The 17,292-nt window shown below is 44.3% G+C and overlaps 1 protein-coding gene and 1 non-coding gene across 2 annotated transcripts; one reads left to right on the top strand and one right to left on the bottom strand.

Moving 5' to 3' along the window:
• The first annotated feature begins 3,447 nt into the window (after positions 1-3,447).
• ACTR10 (actin related protein 10) lies at positions 3,448-15,069 on the top strand. The gene is made up of 13 exons (XM_066551652.1): positions 3,448-3,613; positions 5,064-5,136; positions 5,969-6,051; positions 6,960-7,068; positions 8,791-8,898; positions 9,080-9,147; positions 9,442-9,521; positions 10,449-10,484; positions 11,783-11,862; positions 11,956-12,029; positions 12,841-12,922; positions 13,543-13,744; positions 14,277-15,069. Exons 1-13 carry the CDS (start codon positions 3,537-3,539, stop codon positions 14,456-14,458), a joined length of 1,254 nt encoding a protein of 417 aa, XP_066407749.1. The 5' UTR covers positions 3,448-3,536; the 3' UTR covers positions 14,459-15,069.
• Positions 15,070-17,207: 2,138 nt separating this feature from the next.
• TRNAK-CUU (transfer RNA lysine (anticodon CUU)) lies at positions 17,208-17,280 on the bottom strand. Its single transcript has one exon. It is a non-coding gene; the product is annotated as a tRNA-Lys (tRNA).
• Positions 17,281-17,292: the final 12 nt, after the last annotated feature.

The raw sequence follows: 17,292 nt of genomic DNA, 5'->3' as shown, positions 1-17,292 counted from the left end.
AGGGTGACCAGAAGGGGGGAACACGACAAGGCTGGGACAGGAGCAGCAGAGAAAGCATTTGTGCAGAGCTGCTAGCCCATGGGCTAGTGAGGGGGCTGGCCCAGGCAACACAGCAGATGGTGGCAGTGACAGCTTTCGGCGTCTCACATCACTCCCACTCATCACCCAACTCCCACTCACCTCCACCTTCAGGGGCTGCAAATAGGAAGTGTGGATGTGGGACACAGCAAAAAGCACAGCTCCACAAGCTGCTGCAGCAGCTCACAGGTCAGGGGGGTTGGGTTCAGTGACAACAGAGCACAGCAGTGTCACCTCAGCCTTCCCTGAAATCCTCTGCCTTCATTAGCGCCCTTCTCCTCCTCTGCACAAACTCTCAGGCTCCCAGCCTGGCCTGGCTGGCAATGAGCAAATCTCCAGATCCAACTCCCCAGTTAATTGCTTTTTCAATGCTTATTTTGCTTCCCTGAAGAAGAAGTGGGTCTTGTGCACTTGGCTGAAATAAATACTCAGGATTCATCTTTTGGGGGTGCAAGCAGGGCCACAGTCACACTCCTGGACATCACAACTGCCTGAAGAGCAGCAGGTTTTACAGGTGTGCTTGTTGTGGGGAAGGGGAGGATTGGCAGGAGAGAGAAGATGGTTGTTGGGACTGAGGCAAGCGCTACCTTTGGAATCTCTTCCACAAATTATCCCAAATTTGCATTACAATGACCAAGATCTGTTAGAAACTCCCTTTTCCCAGCCAGGGGATGCAGTCACAGAGAGACACATACCACAAACAATATTCATCAGAACACCTTTTATTGATTAGGTTCTTTCTACTAAGCACAGCTGATCTTCTGCCTCTCTCATCCCCTGTCTCAGGCCACCCAGTCTTGAAAGCATGGATTCCTAGAAGGTCCTGAGTTGAAAGTGTGAAAAACGCCAATCACTTGTTTTTAAAATTTTAGAAGTTTAATAGTAATAAAAAGGTTATAAAATAGTGATATAATTAGAGTAATAAAATGGTTTTAAAAATAGTAATATAATTAGAGTAATAATAATTTGGACAATTTGGATTAGGACAATATGAGACAATAAAAACAAAGAGTTACAGACAGTCTGGGTACCTTTTCTGGGCAAAATAAGCCTGAAAAAGGACCCACGTTAACAGAGGATTAACCCTTAAAAGCAATAACCTGTTGCATATTCATACATCTCATACATGATGCATAAATTCCATTCAAACACAGGATTCTGTCTGGTCAGTGTCAGCTTCTTCCTCTGAATCCTGACAGTGTCTTCAGGGCTGAGCGAGGCAGGAAGAAGTTCATTTCTTCTGGTAATGGAGCAATAAATTCTGTTTCTCTGAAAGATTCAGGTGTCCTGTGGCTGCTATCTCGCTGCAAGTCCTCTCTTTAAAAGAAGTATCTTACATAGCATAGTTTCTATTTTAACATTTTGTTATAACCTAAAACTATATTTGACACACTACATAAGAAAATTAATGCAGCATAACTTTTTAACATAACACATATAGTATTCATTTTAATATTTGCAAAAAGCCAATCACAAAACACGCATTTTTCACAGAAAGGGATCCACAAGGATCACTGTGTCCAACCCCTGGCCCTGCACAGATTGTGACCACCATGGGGTTTATAATTTCTATCCTCATTTTATTTTGACCTCCCATCTTCACTCCCAACCTCCACACTCCTGTCAGAGCAGAGTGATGTGGCTTTTTTAGTCCCCGAGTTGTTTTATTTCTACTCAAGAGGGAGGATGCTGTACCCTGAGAGGGTGCATTTAACCTGATAGAAATGGCTTTTTGCATTAAACGTGGCTGTTTCTGTATCAGCCATGGCAGCAGGACCAGGACAGTGCCCGTCCCTCTGTGCTGGCATTGCTGAGGGACCTCCAGCCCTGGGGCAGTTTTGGGACACTCACAGAAGGACATTGAGGGGCTGGAGCGTGTCTGGAGAAGGGAAAGGAGCTGGGGAAGGGACTGGAGCTCCAGGAGAGGCTGAGGGAGCTGGTAAGGGGCTCAGCCTGGAGAAAAGGAGGCTCAGGGGGGACCCTGAGGCTCTGCACAGCTCCTGACAGGAGGGGACAGCCGGGGGGGCCGGGCTGTGCTCCAGGGAACAGGGACAGGACAAGGGGAAACGGCCTCAGGCTGTCCCACGGGGCAGGCCTTCACAGTTTAGGTGTGTGAAAAACGCCAATCACCTGTGTTTAAAATTTTAAAAGTTTAATGGTAATAAAACGGTTATAAAAATAGTAATAAAATTAGAGTAATAATAATTTGGACAATTTGAATTAGGACAATATGAGACAATAAAAACAAAGAGTTACAGACAGTCTGGGTACCTTTTCTGGGCAAAATAAGCCTGAAAAAGGACCCACATTAACAGAAGATTAACCCTTAAAAACAGTAACCTGTTGTATATTCATACACCTCATACATGATGCATAAATTCCATTCAAACACAGGATTCTGTCTGGGCAGTGTCAGCTTCTTCCTCTTAAGCCTGATGGCATCTTCATGGCTGAGCGAGGCAGGAAGAAGTTCATTTCTTCTGATAAGAGGGCAATAAATTCTTTTTCTATGAAAGATTTAGGTGTCCTGTGGCTGCTATCTCGCTGCAAGTCCTTTCTTTTAAAAAAGTATCTTACATAGCATAGTTTCTATTTTAACCTTATGTTATAACCTAAAACTATATTTAACACTACTTAAGAGAATTAATGCAGCATAACTTTCTAACACAACACAAATACTATTTATTTTAATATTTGCGAAAAGCAATCATAAAATAGGCATTTTCCACAGGTTGAAAAATTGGGAAAAATTTCTTCACAGAAAGGGCTGTGCAGTCCCCTTGTTCTGTCCCAGGGAACAGGGACAGGACAAGGGAAGATGGCCTCAAGCTGTCCTATGGGCAATTTAGGTTGAAAAATTGGAAAAAATTTATTCACAGCAAAGCCTGTGCAGGCTGCCCAGGGAATTGATGGAGTCCCCATCCCTGGACGAATTAAAAAACCATGTGGATGTGGCACGTGGGGGGACAGTTTAATGGTGCAATGGCTGAACTCGATGACCTTGGGGGGCTTTTCCAGCCTAAATGATTCTGTGATTTTCACGATTTTGCTCCAGCGCGAAGAGCCCCGGCCGCGCTTCCCCGGCCGCGCTTCCCCCGCCGCCCTCACGCAGGGCCCGCCCCTCCGGCCCCTCATGGCGGCGGCGCCGCGCGGCTCCCGCGGCTGCCCAGGCTGCCCGGGCTGCCGCCGGAGCGGAGCTCAGGGGAGGCCGCCCCGCACCGAGCCCGCCGCCGGCACCGCAGCGCTCCCGGCCGCGCTGGAGCCGTGCAGGACGGGGCGAGAGCGGCGGCACAGCCCTGAGGGAGGCGGCGGGGCGGCGGAGGGGCGGACAGGCGCCGCGGGCAGCCCGGCGCGCCGGGAGCAGGAAGGGCCCGGGAGCGGCGGCTGAGGGAGGCGGAACGGGAGGGAAACGGGGAAGGGAACGGAGGAAGGGAGGGAGAAAGGGAGGCCGGGCCGCGATGCCGCTGTACGAGGGGCTCGGCAGCGGCGGGGAGAAAACCGCCGTGGTGATCGACCTGGGACAGGCCTTCACCAAGTGAGTGCCCCGCACTGAGGCCGGGATTCGGGGGTGTCCGGTCTGGGGAAGGGAAAGGTGCAGGGAGACCTTAGAGCCCTTGCCGGTGCTTAAAGGGCTCCAAGAGAGCTGGAGAGGGATTTTGGACAAGGGGCTGGAGTGACAGGACATGGGGGAATGGCTTCACACTGCCAGAGGACAGGGTTAGGTGGGATATTGGGAAAAATAATTCCCTGTGAGGGTGTGAGGCCCTGGGACAGGGTGCCCAGAGCAGCTGTGTCTGCCCTATCCCTGGAAGTGTCCAGGACCAGGTTGGAGAGGGCTTGGAGCAACCTGGGATAGTGGAAGGTGTCCCTGCTTGTGTCAGGGGTTGGAATGAGATGTTTTTAAGTCCTCTTCCCATCCCAACCATTATTCCAAGAATAATTATGTGAGGTTTTCCCCTTTCTGTATTGATCTGTGTGGTGTGGAGCTGGTAATGAACAGCCTACGTTTTGAATGTTGTGTTTTAGATTAAAACAAGACTTAGCTCGAGTGCTGAAGCAAGAATTCTCGCTATTTTTTTAGTATTTCACCTCATGGGTCAAAAGCTTTGTTACCTGGGAATGGGAAGATGGGGACAGGTGATTCCCATGGGTGGCTGTTTGTGGATTCACAGTGAAAGCTTTTCCCAAGTTTGTGATGCTTGTGAGCTTTTATTCCCTGGGCATTGTTTATCCAATAAAACCCTTTTTTTGGAAATACCTTTTCCCTGAATAGTGTGTTTTTAGGATCTGTTTCCAGTCTTCATTCTCATAGAAGCAATCAAAGCTGAATTGTATGAGAAATGCCTGTTCTGTTCCAAGTAAGGCTGAAATTAGCTGAAAGTTCAAGGAAAACTGCCTGTACACACACAAGCATCTGTTTGACACCAAAGAAGAAAATTAAATTCTGAATTCAAGAAATTCAAAATTCTGTTTCAAGGTTGTTTTTTTCTGAAACGATCCAACATGTTGACAAATACCAGAATCAAGCGTTAATTGACTTTTTGCATTAAAAGTGCTCCAAGTCCAGCAGCTTTGCAGAAAACTGTAGTTTTCTTCTGAGATTAGTTACTGGGAGTGACAGGGGTGAAACAAATGTCAGGCACTGAGACTAAAATAAGCCTTGAATTCATTTTGCTTTTAATTTCCTTTCTTCAGTTCATGGTTCTTTTGTCTTGGAGGAAGACCAGGTGGGTTTCTGCAAAGTTTGGTTTGGGGTTGCTGCTGTTTTTATCCTTTTGTTGTGAGATTCAATAAAAAAGATACAAAACCTTTATCTTTTAGTCCATCTTTAAATTTATCTCCAAGTGGCTGGATAGGAAAACTGTGTGCAAAAGCCCTCTCTGCAGTAAGAGAATTCCCTAATTCATTATTCTGTGATGGTCCCCAGGCCCAGGGGGTCAAGTGGTGACTTCAAATAATTTAATAAAATCAGCATTTTCTTTCAGGTGTGGGTTTGCAGGAGAAACAGGACCAAGATGCATCATCCCCAGTGAAATCAAGAAACCTGATGTCTCAAAGGTGAACTGTTTTTATGCTGTTTGGTGTGTTATGACACAGAAAGAATTTTGCAGATGCTTTTTCTGTCCATCACAAGCCATTTTTCACTGCCTGAATAAAATATTCTGAAAAGTTATTATATTTTTCATTCTTTTAACTGCTACTATTAAAAACTGTGGGTAAGTGCAGGTAAGTGTGATGCCAGTGCTCAGCCCACATGGAGCTTGTGTTTTAGAGCATTTATTGAGAATTATTATTATTATTATTATTATTATTATTATTATTATTATTATTATTATTATTATTATTATTATTATTATTATTATTATTATTATTTTATATCATAATTAGAATAATAATTATTTTCATTTAGTAGAGGTTGGAAAACTGATTCTAAGTTGCCTGTATGAAAAATTAGCATGAATTAACTGTGGAATTTAGTTATAGGGTGGGTTTATGTGGTGTTTTAAGGACAAAGAACAAATCAGGCAGGAGTGAATATTTATATATAATTTCAGATTAAATATATATGATATATTTTATAGATTTCTTTATATATCATCTGAATATATGGATATATATACATATATATACATATACAGACATACATATACATACACATATGTATTTATATTATATATATTTTTTAATATATTATATATATTTATTTATATAATATATATCATATATATATATATATATATATATATATATATATATATATATATATATATATATATATATATATATATATATATAAATACATATATGATACATATTCATTGATGTATTTATATATATAAATAATTACTGCCCAGCATTGGAGTTGACTGTGGATGTTTTCCCTTCCCAGCCTGTCAAGGTGGTTCAGTACAACATCAATACAGAGGAGCTGTATTCCTACCTGAAGGAATTTATCCACATGCTGTATTTCAGGTAAGAGACACCTCTCAGTTATCCAGGCATTCCTTGAGCACTTCCAGGCTTGTGAGCAGGGGATGGGCACTGTCTGGTTAGATAGGAAAACTGAGATAAAGCTTTGCAAGGGGCTGCCTGGTGCTGGTGGTGCTGAGATCCAGCTCCTCTCACAAAGAGTTGTGTCCTGCAGCAGCAGTTGCTTTGTAAGAGCAGAAGGTGTTTGATAAATTACCTTGGAGCTGAGGGATTTATAAAGGGCCAGAGAAGGGGGAAGGCATTCCCTCAGGAGCTGCATTGATTTTGGTAGGGCTGAAGCTCCTGCCAGTGCAGAACTCTCTCTACAGTGGTTTGGAAGGAGGAATCATTACCTGTGGAATGTTTTTACCTCAGCAATACATCCCTTTATTCTGTTCTTAGTATCCTTAGTGAATAATGAAATTTGGCTTGGTCTTTTCTCTTTGCTTCCAATCCATATTTTTACACAGTGAAAGCCATCACAGGGAAAGCAGGATTTAATTTCTGTGCCTCAGATCTGCTGTGGGCTGGGTTGTTTTCTTCTCCTGTCCTGGACCACCACTTTGCAATTGAAATCAGGACAATTTCATCCTCTTCCACTGAAACCAGAGCATCTCAATATCAGACTATCATCATTCTTATGTGCTTTATGACACTGGACAAGCCTTTGATGGCTTATTCTTGTATTATTTCATATTGATTTAGAAATGTATAATGAATTCCCTGACTTTCTTTTAGGAAAGTATTGGGGTTTTTAGATTTGTGAAAATCTTTGGGATCTGCTGTAGCAAATGCTATCTAAATGCAAACCTTTAGGATTTTTGAGGAAAATGGAATATGACTGTAGGATAGATCTCATAATATCTGCTTAAACTTCCCAGTTTTATTTTGCACATCTTGTCTTTTTTTAGGCATCTGCTGGTGAATCCCAGGGACAGGCGTGTTGTGATCATAGAGTCAGTCCTGTGCCCCTCACACTTCAGGGACACCCTCACCAGGGTCCTTTTCAAGCATTTTGAGGTGAGTGTTTGACAGAAATGTGTACATTTGCTCCACTTGCCAGGAAGAATTTTGCTTACAGTCGGTACCAGATGTGGGAAATAAAAATGGAAATAGTGGGAAAAGAGTGAGAGGCATAAAGAAGAAAATTCAGATGATGGTGTGAGGAAGTAGGGAATGAAGTTGGATTAAAGACCATTTTTGTTCCATTCTGACTCTTCATGAGGCCATAAAGCAGCAGCAGCAATTAACAAGGTTTCCCTGGCTTGTAGATTATACAGCTCACACTGCACTGTCCCAGACAGATCCAATAATCCCCACTGAGCCCTGCCTGGAGCCAGGATTTATATTTAAACACTTCTTAGTGCCCTGTCAGCAAGTCTCCTGATTTCTGCCACAGTCAATATCTGCCTAGCACATGGCTGAGCTCATTTAGAGAGGAACTTACCTGAAATCAAATATCTGCTCTGCCTAATCAGTCTTTTTGAAGAAAAATTGTGGAGGAAAAAAACCTGTGGCTACCCTGGAGGTGTCCAAGGCCAGGCTGGATGGGGCTTGGAGCAACCTGGGATAGTGGAAGGTGTCCCTGCCCATGGCAGGGGTGGCACTGGATGATCCTTAAGGTTCCATCCCACCCAACCAGGCAAGGATTCTGTGAAAGGTCTGAACCTAATTCTTGTTTAGTTGTAGCATGAATGTTTTAGAAGGTGACTCAATACTTCAGTTCAGACAGAAGAAAGTTTAAGGTTGCTTTCTCTAATAAGTAATGAAACCAGTTTCACTGCAGTACTTCTTCACTGTCCTTCCACAGCACAGTTTACCAACTAAGCTCAAACTCCTGCATAATTCTTTCTTACTATTGGTAAAATTTTCTGATGACTTCACCTTGCTGAAAGATTTGAGTTGGTTTTTTCCCTAATCCCTTTTGCAGCACTAAAATGTCTCAGCTAAAGCACATCCCATGCAAAATGGTTTGTTGAAAATGGCTCATGTATTCAGTCATATTTTGATGGAGAGAATTTGTAATATGTTAAGAAGCCAGTTAATACTGATGGAAATTTAATTCTCTCTGGTTTCTATTTTTCTACTTGGTGCAAAGAGTGGTTTATTAATACAGGGTCAATATTTTACCTTCTGGCTCTGGGTTAAGGGTCAGCATGGTTCCTGTAAGTGCAGGATTTATTGAAATTTCTCATTTAATTCACACTTCAAAGTGTTCTTTTAATGGAACTGTTGATTTCTAGGAAACTTGATTTATGGAACTCTGGGAGAAGGAGGTAATTCTCATGTAATTTCAACTTGAATTTCCACATTGTTTTTGTGAGAGTGTTTCAAACAGCCTCTTCTGTTTGGGTGCAGCAGTGTTTGTCACAAGGCACACTTTTATGGATTTTCCAGCTCTTTTATTCACATCTTCAAGTTTTTACAGCTTTTGAAGTAGCTGTATTTCAGCTTTTTTCATTTTTTCAATAACAATAAGAAAGTGGACCTGAGTTTTATAGCCAACACTTGCTTTTCTTGCAGTCCATCATTACTGAAGTACCTGGTGTGCACCACAAAGAAGATAGACACAGAATTTGGAATCCTGTTGTATTTGTTCATTAGATTACAACTGGAATAATTCAAAATACAATTGTTTGGGGTTTGCTTTTTAAATGCCATTCAGGGAAGGCATTAGTGCTTTGTTTCTTTTTTGTTTCTTTTTTCTCCCTTCTGTCAACTTTGCTTTTGGTTTCTGTGTAGGTACCTTCTGTTTTGTTTGCTCCAAGCCACCTGATGTCTCTCCTGACACTGGGGATCAACTCTGCCATGGTGCTGGACTGTGGATATGCAGAAAGCTTGGTGCTGCCTGTATCCTTTCCTTTTCAGGGGGGCCTGTCATGAAACATGAGATTTTTTTAACTAGAAATTCATTTTGGACAAAAGCGGTTAGAAGGTGGCTGATGCAAGGGGTTGTAGAAGGGAAAAGGCATTTAATTCCAGCAGACTGAAAACTAATGAAAAGGAGGAGAATTTCCTGAACTTCCTGTAGATCTATGAGGGAATTCCAATCCTGAGTTGCTGGGGTTCCCTTCCCCTGGGAGGAAAGGCCATCCACAAGTAAGTTCTTAGTTGTCTGGTCCAGGTTACAAATTATTTATTTGTGACAGTTCCTCTTTGACCATCAGCAAAAACTCCTCTTCTAAATCTTAACTTGCTGTAACATCATCCAATTTTTAGAATTAAAACTGTGCAGCTGTAGCTGATGTGGTAAAAACTGTAGGAATGGGGTGTCCTTAAGTTGATATTTAGAAGGATGTAACTGCAGGAATGAATCCTGTCCCTGGGGTGTAGCCCAGGGAGCCAGGCTGGGTTCATGGATGTCTCTCCCCATGCTCCTGTGCTCTGTTTTAGGGAGCTGGAGTATCAGCTGCTGGAGCAGTGCACGGTGGACACAGGACTGGCCAAAGGACAGAGCCTTCCCTCTGTGATGGGTAAGGACTGGGATGGGGCATCTGTGCTGGACAGAGAATAAAATGGGTTTAGGATTCACTGTGGCTGCTGTGGCTGCTGCATGAGTTGTGTCTTGGCATCCTGGCTCAGGAGCAGGAGGTTGTTGTTCCCCTGTGCTCAGCACTGCTGAGGCCACACCTGGAGTGCTGTGCCCAGCTCTGGGCCCTCAGTTTGGGAAGGACCTGGGGACAATGGAACATGTCCAGAGGAGGCAGCAAGGCTGGAGAGGGGCTGGGAACACAAACCCTGTGAGGAAGCCTTGAGGGAGCTGGGGGTGCTCAGCCTGGAGAAAAGGAGACTCAGGGCTGCCCCCATCACTCTCTGCAGCTCCTGAAAGGTGCCTGTGCTCAGCTGGGGCTGGGCTCTTTCTCCAGCAGCACTGACACAACCAGAGCACACAGCCTCAAGCTGCACCAAGGGAAATACAGGTTGGATAGCAGGAAAAGTGTTTTCCAGCAAGGGTGAGAAAGTTCTGGAATGGCTGCCCAGGGAGGTGGTGGAGTCCCCATCCCTGGGTGTGTTTAACAGAGCCTGGATGTGGCACTGGGTGCCAGGGTTGAGTTGAGCTGTTGGGGCTGGGTTGGACTCCATGATCTTGAAGGACTCTTCCAACCCAGTGATTCTGTAATTTCACAAGTGTATTATTTTTATGATAAGCCTCTTCTCACAGCAGTTTTGAATAAAGGCTTTTTGAGATAAAAGTTCTGTAGTAATTTTTCAGTCTGTTTTGAGCAAAGACAAACTTATTTCTGTTCTTAATATCTTTTCTGCTTTGGAAATCTTTGAAAGCTGCTGTCAGAGTGAAAGTTTAATATATTAAATGTAATTCAGTCTTAGAACAAAAGGTGTTTTTTTTTAAGCAGGAAGAGAATTTAAGAATGAAACTAAGTTTTTTTTTCTTATTTCAGGTTCAGTCCCAGAAGACATAGTAGAGGATATAAAAGGTAAATTTGTTTGCTTTGTGTAACTCTAGTATATGAAATTGTGCAGTGGGGTGTGATAATAACCAGTGTGCAATATTTTACATTTAGGAATTTATTTCTCTTCTCTGCTGTATTTATTACCTCTTGGATGAACTTGTGTTGTTCTTCCTCTTTGAAAGCAAAACCAAAACCAGGTTTTGAATTCCTGTTTCACTTTAACCTCTGTGTTGTTGAATTGCAACTTTTAGATATATTTGATAGGGCACAGAAAGAGGATTGCACTGTTGTGTAGTCTCGTTTATAGATTAAAGCAAACTGAACCTTTCTAGTTAAAGTCAATTTAAAAAAAAAAAAAAAGTATTTATAAAAGATATTTTGGTATGTTCAGGTAGGCAAGAGGAGACAAGAACTACATTGACTACACCAGAAAAAGTAGAGTCTTTTTGGGTAGAACTTGGATGAATTCCTATGTGATTGTTACAAGTGCAACAGAGAGAAAAAGATGTGTTTTCCTAGAAAACAGTAACTAGTATGTATCCTCTGGGTCAAATTAGGAACAAATCCATCAGTCAAATGCAAAATAAATGCAGCTTGTGCTTTATGAAATGGAAGTTGCTTTTCTGATTCCTGGACTTGCACACTTTTTCTGATGAGTTGTGTTTTCTATGCAGTCTTTTGGAACCAGAGACCCCTGCTTCCAAAATTGTTGGAAATTGTTGCTGTCTGTGTTTTGAGGGGTTGTTTCTTTGTGACAGCAGTTTATGGAGAAGATGCTCACCTGTGCCAAATACAATAATTAGGTGTATAATAACAGTGGCAGCTGGGATACAAATGAGGCTGGGCTCTGTCAGTGTTGTGTAGAAGCAGAAAACCCCTCTGGAATTCTCAGGGTGTTGAAGAGGGGCAGTAAGGAAAATGTTGCATGGCAGGAAGTTGTTTAGGAAATGAGCAGTGCCTCATTTGGAGCTGTGGTGCAAAGCCTGCAGCGAAGGCAGGATACAACCCCTGGCACCTTGAGGCACCATTGGGAGCATCCCTCTGAGTGGTTTTAAATCTTGTGTGGTTTGTGTGAGAAAGTACAGGCAGGATTTCCAACAGAATTTTAGTGTCAGCTTTGTTTAACCCGTGATCTAGAGAGCACCTGAACTCTGCTGGAGTGTAGAGACTGCTTCTCTTTGCATTTATTTGATAATATCTTGGACCAGCAAGGGCCTGCAGTGTGTGTTCTTCTCTAAATTAAGAGAATTACTGTTTTTGCTGCTGATGAAAGGATCCACCAGGGCCTCACTCCGCCCCTCTCTTGCTTCCCCCCTGCACAGTCCGCACTTGCTTTGTCAGTGATCTCCAGCGGGGGCTGAAAATCCAGGCAGCCAAGTTCAACATTGATGGCAGTGCTCAGGTGAGTGGAGGATGAAGCTCTTCCTGCTCTCTCGAGGTGGCTGCAGCCTTTTGGGGCTCTAAAATGATAATACAAGTTTGCTTTTGTTTGCAGCGTCCCTCACCACCTCCAGACGTGGACTATCCTTTGGATGGAGAAAAGATTCTCCATGTAGTTGGCCCCATCAGGTGAGAAATGCCATGGCAGAGTGTTTGTCATTACAAGGATATATTTTAACTCTAAGAGCACATACATTTTCATAAAATTGGATTTTAATGAGACACTTGCATATGCTTTTAATGCCTCTGAAATGAAAGCTGTGTGCTGGGCACAGTGCAAACCCATCAGGGGAGGGGGTGGCTTCTCCAGAACCCCAAGAGGAGAGGTGGGAGGGATGGGGGAAGAGAAATGAGTATCAAAGCCTGATAATAGGACAGGTTTAGTGATGTGAACAGGGCATTTGAACCTGGACAAAAGAAGGCTCAGAGGAATCTTTCTCACTCTGCAACTCGTGCCAGGAGGATACAAACAGGTGGGGCTTGGGCTCTGCTCCCAGGGAACAAGGGACAGGACAAGAGTCAAGGGTCTCAGGCTGACTTGGGGAGGTTTAAATTGGATATTAGGGAGAATGAAAGGTTGTAAAGCACTGGAACAGGCTGCCCAGGGCAGTGGTGGAGTCACCATCCCTGGAAGTGTTCAAAACAAAGTGTGGATGTGGCACTTGGGGATGTGGTTTAGTGATGAACAAGGTGCTGATGCTGGGTTGAGGGCTGAATGTGATGATCTCAGAGCTCTTTTCCAAGGATTCCATGACTGTCCCAAGGAGTCCACGATTGTCCCCTCCCTGCTGGCACTGCTGGGTGCATGGTCTGTGTGACAGGAGTGACAAAGTGTTGGCAGCAGAGGGCTGGAGGTATCTGCAGCTCTGCTGTGCCTGGGTGCAGCCCAGTGTGGTTCTGCTGCTCACTGACACTCACTCCCTTCCTGTCTGTGCCACAGAGACTCCGTGGTGGAAATCCTCTTTGAACAGGATAATGAAGAGACATCTGTTGCCACTTTGATCTTGGATTCACTGGTTCAGGTATTTTTATGTTAGAAACAGTTTAGGGAATGCCTCCAGGCTTAGACAAGCTGCAGTTAAAAATGACTCAAGACTTTGAGTGCTGCAGGCTGCTGGTTTACCTGTGCTAGAAGAAAAATTAATTTGGACATCTTTATTGCAGGCAGTATATTAAATTTAGTGCAGAATTTTTTCTTGGTGTATACAAATGCTTCACTTCTTATTATATTTAGGAAAAAAATGCATTAGAAAACCACTATAAATGGAAATTTTCATTATGTGGTGGTGTATATATGTTAATTAAAGTTGGCTCCCTGTAGCTATTGATGCCATTTAAATAAGTTTGCTGAGATGCAATTTATTGGAGAGCCATGGACTTGGCTGATATGACAAACATTTCAATTAGAATTCTTTATGAAAACAAATTGTTTACGAAGTTCTGTGCCTGGAGCCTTCACCTCTGCACCTCCAGGCATTTCCCTTGCATTTCTCTCGTTATGTTGGTTATTTTCCAGCTAAATAGGAGAAAACAGCAATTGGAGGGCATAAAAATGGACTGACTTTCTAAGAGACCTCTGGATGGCTTCAAGCTCAGGCAGCTTGATTTATTTGGGGTTTTTCTGTGTCCCTGTGTGCATTAGTGCCCCATAGACACCAGGAAGCAGCTGGCAGAGAACCTGGTGGTGATCGGGGGCACTGCAATGCTGCCGGGCTTCCTGCACAGGCTCATGGCTGAGATCAGACACCTGGTGGAGAAACCCAAGTACAAGGAAGCTCTTGCCACTAAAACCTTCAGGATTCACACTCCCCCTGCCAAATCCAACTGCGTGGCATGGCTGGGAGGTAAGAATGGGAACAACTGGGAAGCAGGGGTGAAAAAAAAACCCTTCCAAGTGGGATTTGTAGTGAATAAAACCTTATATTTTTAGGGTTAGCAAACGAGAACAATTTCTGTGCACCAAATTCTGTGATGCTTTTGTTCCCTGGCTGGCTGCTGTGGGCTGAATCTTCTCACAGCTGGTGTGAATTTGTGGTGCAACTTTCTGGGGGTAAAAATTGCCCTGAACACAGTGGGGTTTGGTTGAAGTGCTTCAAATAAAAACTTTGTTGCAAGAAGTGGGTGAACCAGGCCAGGTTTGCTGCCAGCAGAGAGCTGATGATTCCTTGTTTTCAAGGAATTGATGTTACTTTCCAGGGATATAAATGGAAGCAGTTTGGGACTAGCTGGGCTACTGAGAAGGAAAGCAGCAATATCCATTCATCCCTTTAAATTTAGGGGCAGAGCTGAAATATCCCAGTTGAGATTCTTGCTAGGAAGAAGCAGAAAGAGAAATTCTCTGTGGAATTAATGCAGATTTTTTTTTTTCTTTGGCAGGAGCAATTTTTGGAGCACTCCAGGACATCCTTGGGAGCCGCTCTGTGTCCAAGGAATATTACAGCCAGACCGGCCGCATTCCTGACTGGTGCTGCCTCAACAACCCCCCTCTGGAAATGATGTTTGATGTTGGGAAAGCACCCCCACCACTGATGAAAAGAGCTTTTTCCACAGAAAAATAAGCACTTAAATTCCACACAAGGATTCTGCCTCATTTCAACTGCATCCATGCGCATTAGGTTTTGGTTTTTGTTCATTAATTTGTGTGTAACACTATTAAATATGAACAGTGTGGGTGTTGTCAGGGTGTAGGCACTAACACTATTTAAAGCCCTGTCCAGTTATAGTTTACAAACCTGACTCTGGCAGCTCCTCTGCTCTTTTGTCTTGTTTTGGAGAAATTCTGTCCCCTCACGAGCTGTTCCCTATTGAGTTGTTTATTATTTATCTGTATAGTATATGGCATTGCTGAGAGAATTTGGTTTAAGATATCTTCATTTTAAGCATGTTGAGAAGAATGAACAGCACTAGGGAAACATCTATGGGAATTTTTAGTGCCAACTTCTGTATTAAAATATTCCACCCTTGAGTCACATGTGAAGAAATGGTTTGGGGCTGTTCAGCAAAGGTAGTGGAACATTATTTCCCTTGTTGTAAGGGTTTTAGCAGAGAACTCTTCTGCTTGTAACCCTCTCATCATGCTGAGCTAAAACCTCTCCCTATGTCTCCTCCAATTTCAGCAGTGTAAGATTATGAATTATTGTAAATTAATTATAAACAAGTTTGAGGTCAAGCTTGACTCAGTGGCTACATGGTGACTGAGGTGTAAATCCTACCCTGAGGAGCAATTTTTGTCTCAAATTTGGGATGATAAATATAACATTTTTGGGGTGATGAAGTCTTTTATTGGCACAAACGTGCTTTTTGTGACAGATCTCCCCCTGCTGCCCACCTGCTGTGTGCCTGAAGCACGACTCTGCAAGTCAAACAGATATTTAAAGAAATGCTCTTCTGGTGAACCCTGGCACAGGGAATGTGCTACAGCACTCCAGTAACTCCTGCATGCCTTTGTCAGTGTGTTTTACCTTAACAGGTGCTGTTAGTTTTTATAGCTGTGGGGTGAGGTTGGTGTTTCAGGGATCATCTCCAGGCTGGATAAACAGGCAGAGTCTTGTTGCCAGGCACAGAGAGGTGTACAGGGCATGCAGCCTGAGCTGTGCTGCTCATTTTCAGTCACAATCTGGGTAATTTGGGGTGCAGGTTTTGTTTTACCTCAGTAAGAGCTGAGCCAGAGCTTCCTGAGAGCGGAATTTGCCTTCAGCACGGGTCCCGTGGAACCGGGAGCTCTTCCCTGCTCAGTGGGAAAGAGTCAGGAGCTGAAACTCCTACAGAGCCTGTGGTGGTGGTGGTGCAATGATGTCATTTTCCTGAACTGCAGCAGACTGCAGCTGAGGAAATTCAGGATATTCTTATCCCTTCCTTTTCAGGGGTATTTCTGTGCTGCTCTGCGCACGTACCCTGGGACCTCTCCTGGCGTGTTCTGCCACCTCATCCTCCTTCTGCCCACTCACATCTCCTCCTTTGGGGTTTCTGCATCACTGAACAGCCTCAGCTGCTTCTGTTTCACATGGCAGGGACAGAATTCCTAGCTCCCATTTCCTGCTGGGTTAAGTGCAGAGTCCCAGGACCTGCTAAAGCAGATTTTTATTTCATTGAAGGAGTGAGAAACACTCATAATGGCATGCCTGGAAAGCCCTCAGTGATCCCACCCTAAATGTGTAATGGTGTAGAAATGGCTGGGTTTTCACCCTGACTGTTGTAGTTCTGTCCCTGGCACAGCTGTGGGATCTGTGCATCCTCCCAGCAGACAGACTGACAGTGTCTGCCTGGTTTAGCAGGAAGGACAGTGACAGACAAACCCCTGCAGTAATGGGAGGATTAACCTCTGAGGTTCCTCATTCTGGACTGGATGCCATTCCAGCAGCTTGGTGTTGGCCAATTGCAGACAGCTCCAGGTGAGTCCTGCTGACTGGAGGAGGATTTTGGAATATTCATGAGCCCATTGTGGTCTGCATCAGCAGGAGCTGCTCCCTGGGGGAAGTGGCTTTGTCTCATTCCCTCATCTTCCTTTTCATGGAATCAGATTGTCTCAAGTCAGAAGGGACCTCTAAGGCTCCTGGAGTGCAACTCCCTGCTCCTTGCAGGACTACATGACATAAATCCTATGGCTGAGAGCATTGTCCAGATCTTCCTTGAGCTCTGGCTGGCTGTCAGCACTTCTCTGGAGATCCAGCACAAACCACAGAATCCCAGAATGGTTTGGGTTGGTAGGGACCTTAAACCTTACCCAGTTCCACCCTTGCCATGGGCAGGGACACTTTCCACTATCCCAGGCTGCTCCAAGCCCCATCCAACCTGGCCTTGGACACTTCCAGGGATGCAGGGGCAGCCAGAGCTTCTGTGGGCACCCTGTGCCAGGGCCTCACACCCTCACAGGGGTGAATTTCCTGCTGTCCTAAACCCCCCAGCTCCCTTCCCATGGGGCTGCTCTCCGGCAGTTCCTGCGTTTTGCCCCATCCCAGATGGAGAATCCCACCCTGGCTCTTGTTACATTTTCTATGGCAGGTGCTTACCCAGCTCTCTGCTTTATCCAGGTATCTCTGTAATTCCTTTCTGTCTGCGAGGGAGCCTAGAGCTTCTACTTGATTAACATCTGTTTCCTGCATTGTTGATTAAAAAAATTTAGTGGCATGGGATCCGGTGTTTAGTGGTAACTGCCCGGCTCCTCACGGCTCCAGTTTTGTTATGCACATGTTATTGCTGCATGCAGGTCACTTACAAAAGGTGATTTTCTCTGTGATTTACCGAGGCTTTCCCCCTTAGGAGCCGGCGTTTCCCGCCCACAACCTTCCGAGAAGCTCAAAATTAATGCGCCCAACGTGGGGCTCGAACCCACGACCCTGGGATTAAGAGTCCCATGCTCTACCGACTGAGCTAGCCGGGCGCTGTGGGGACT

Source organism: Molothrus aeneus, chromosome 6 (assembly GCF_037042795.1).
Source record: "Molothrus aeneus isolate 106 chromosome 6, BPBGC_Maene_1.0, whole genome shotgun sequence".
Classification (NCBI taxonomy): Eukaryota; Metazoa; Chordata; class Aves; order Passeriformes; family Icteridae; genus Molothrus; species Molothrus aeneus.
The sequence above is the reverse complement of the archived record's forward strand: the minus strand, read 5'-3'. Positions and strand labels throughout refer to the sequence as shown.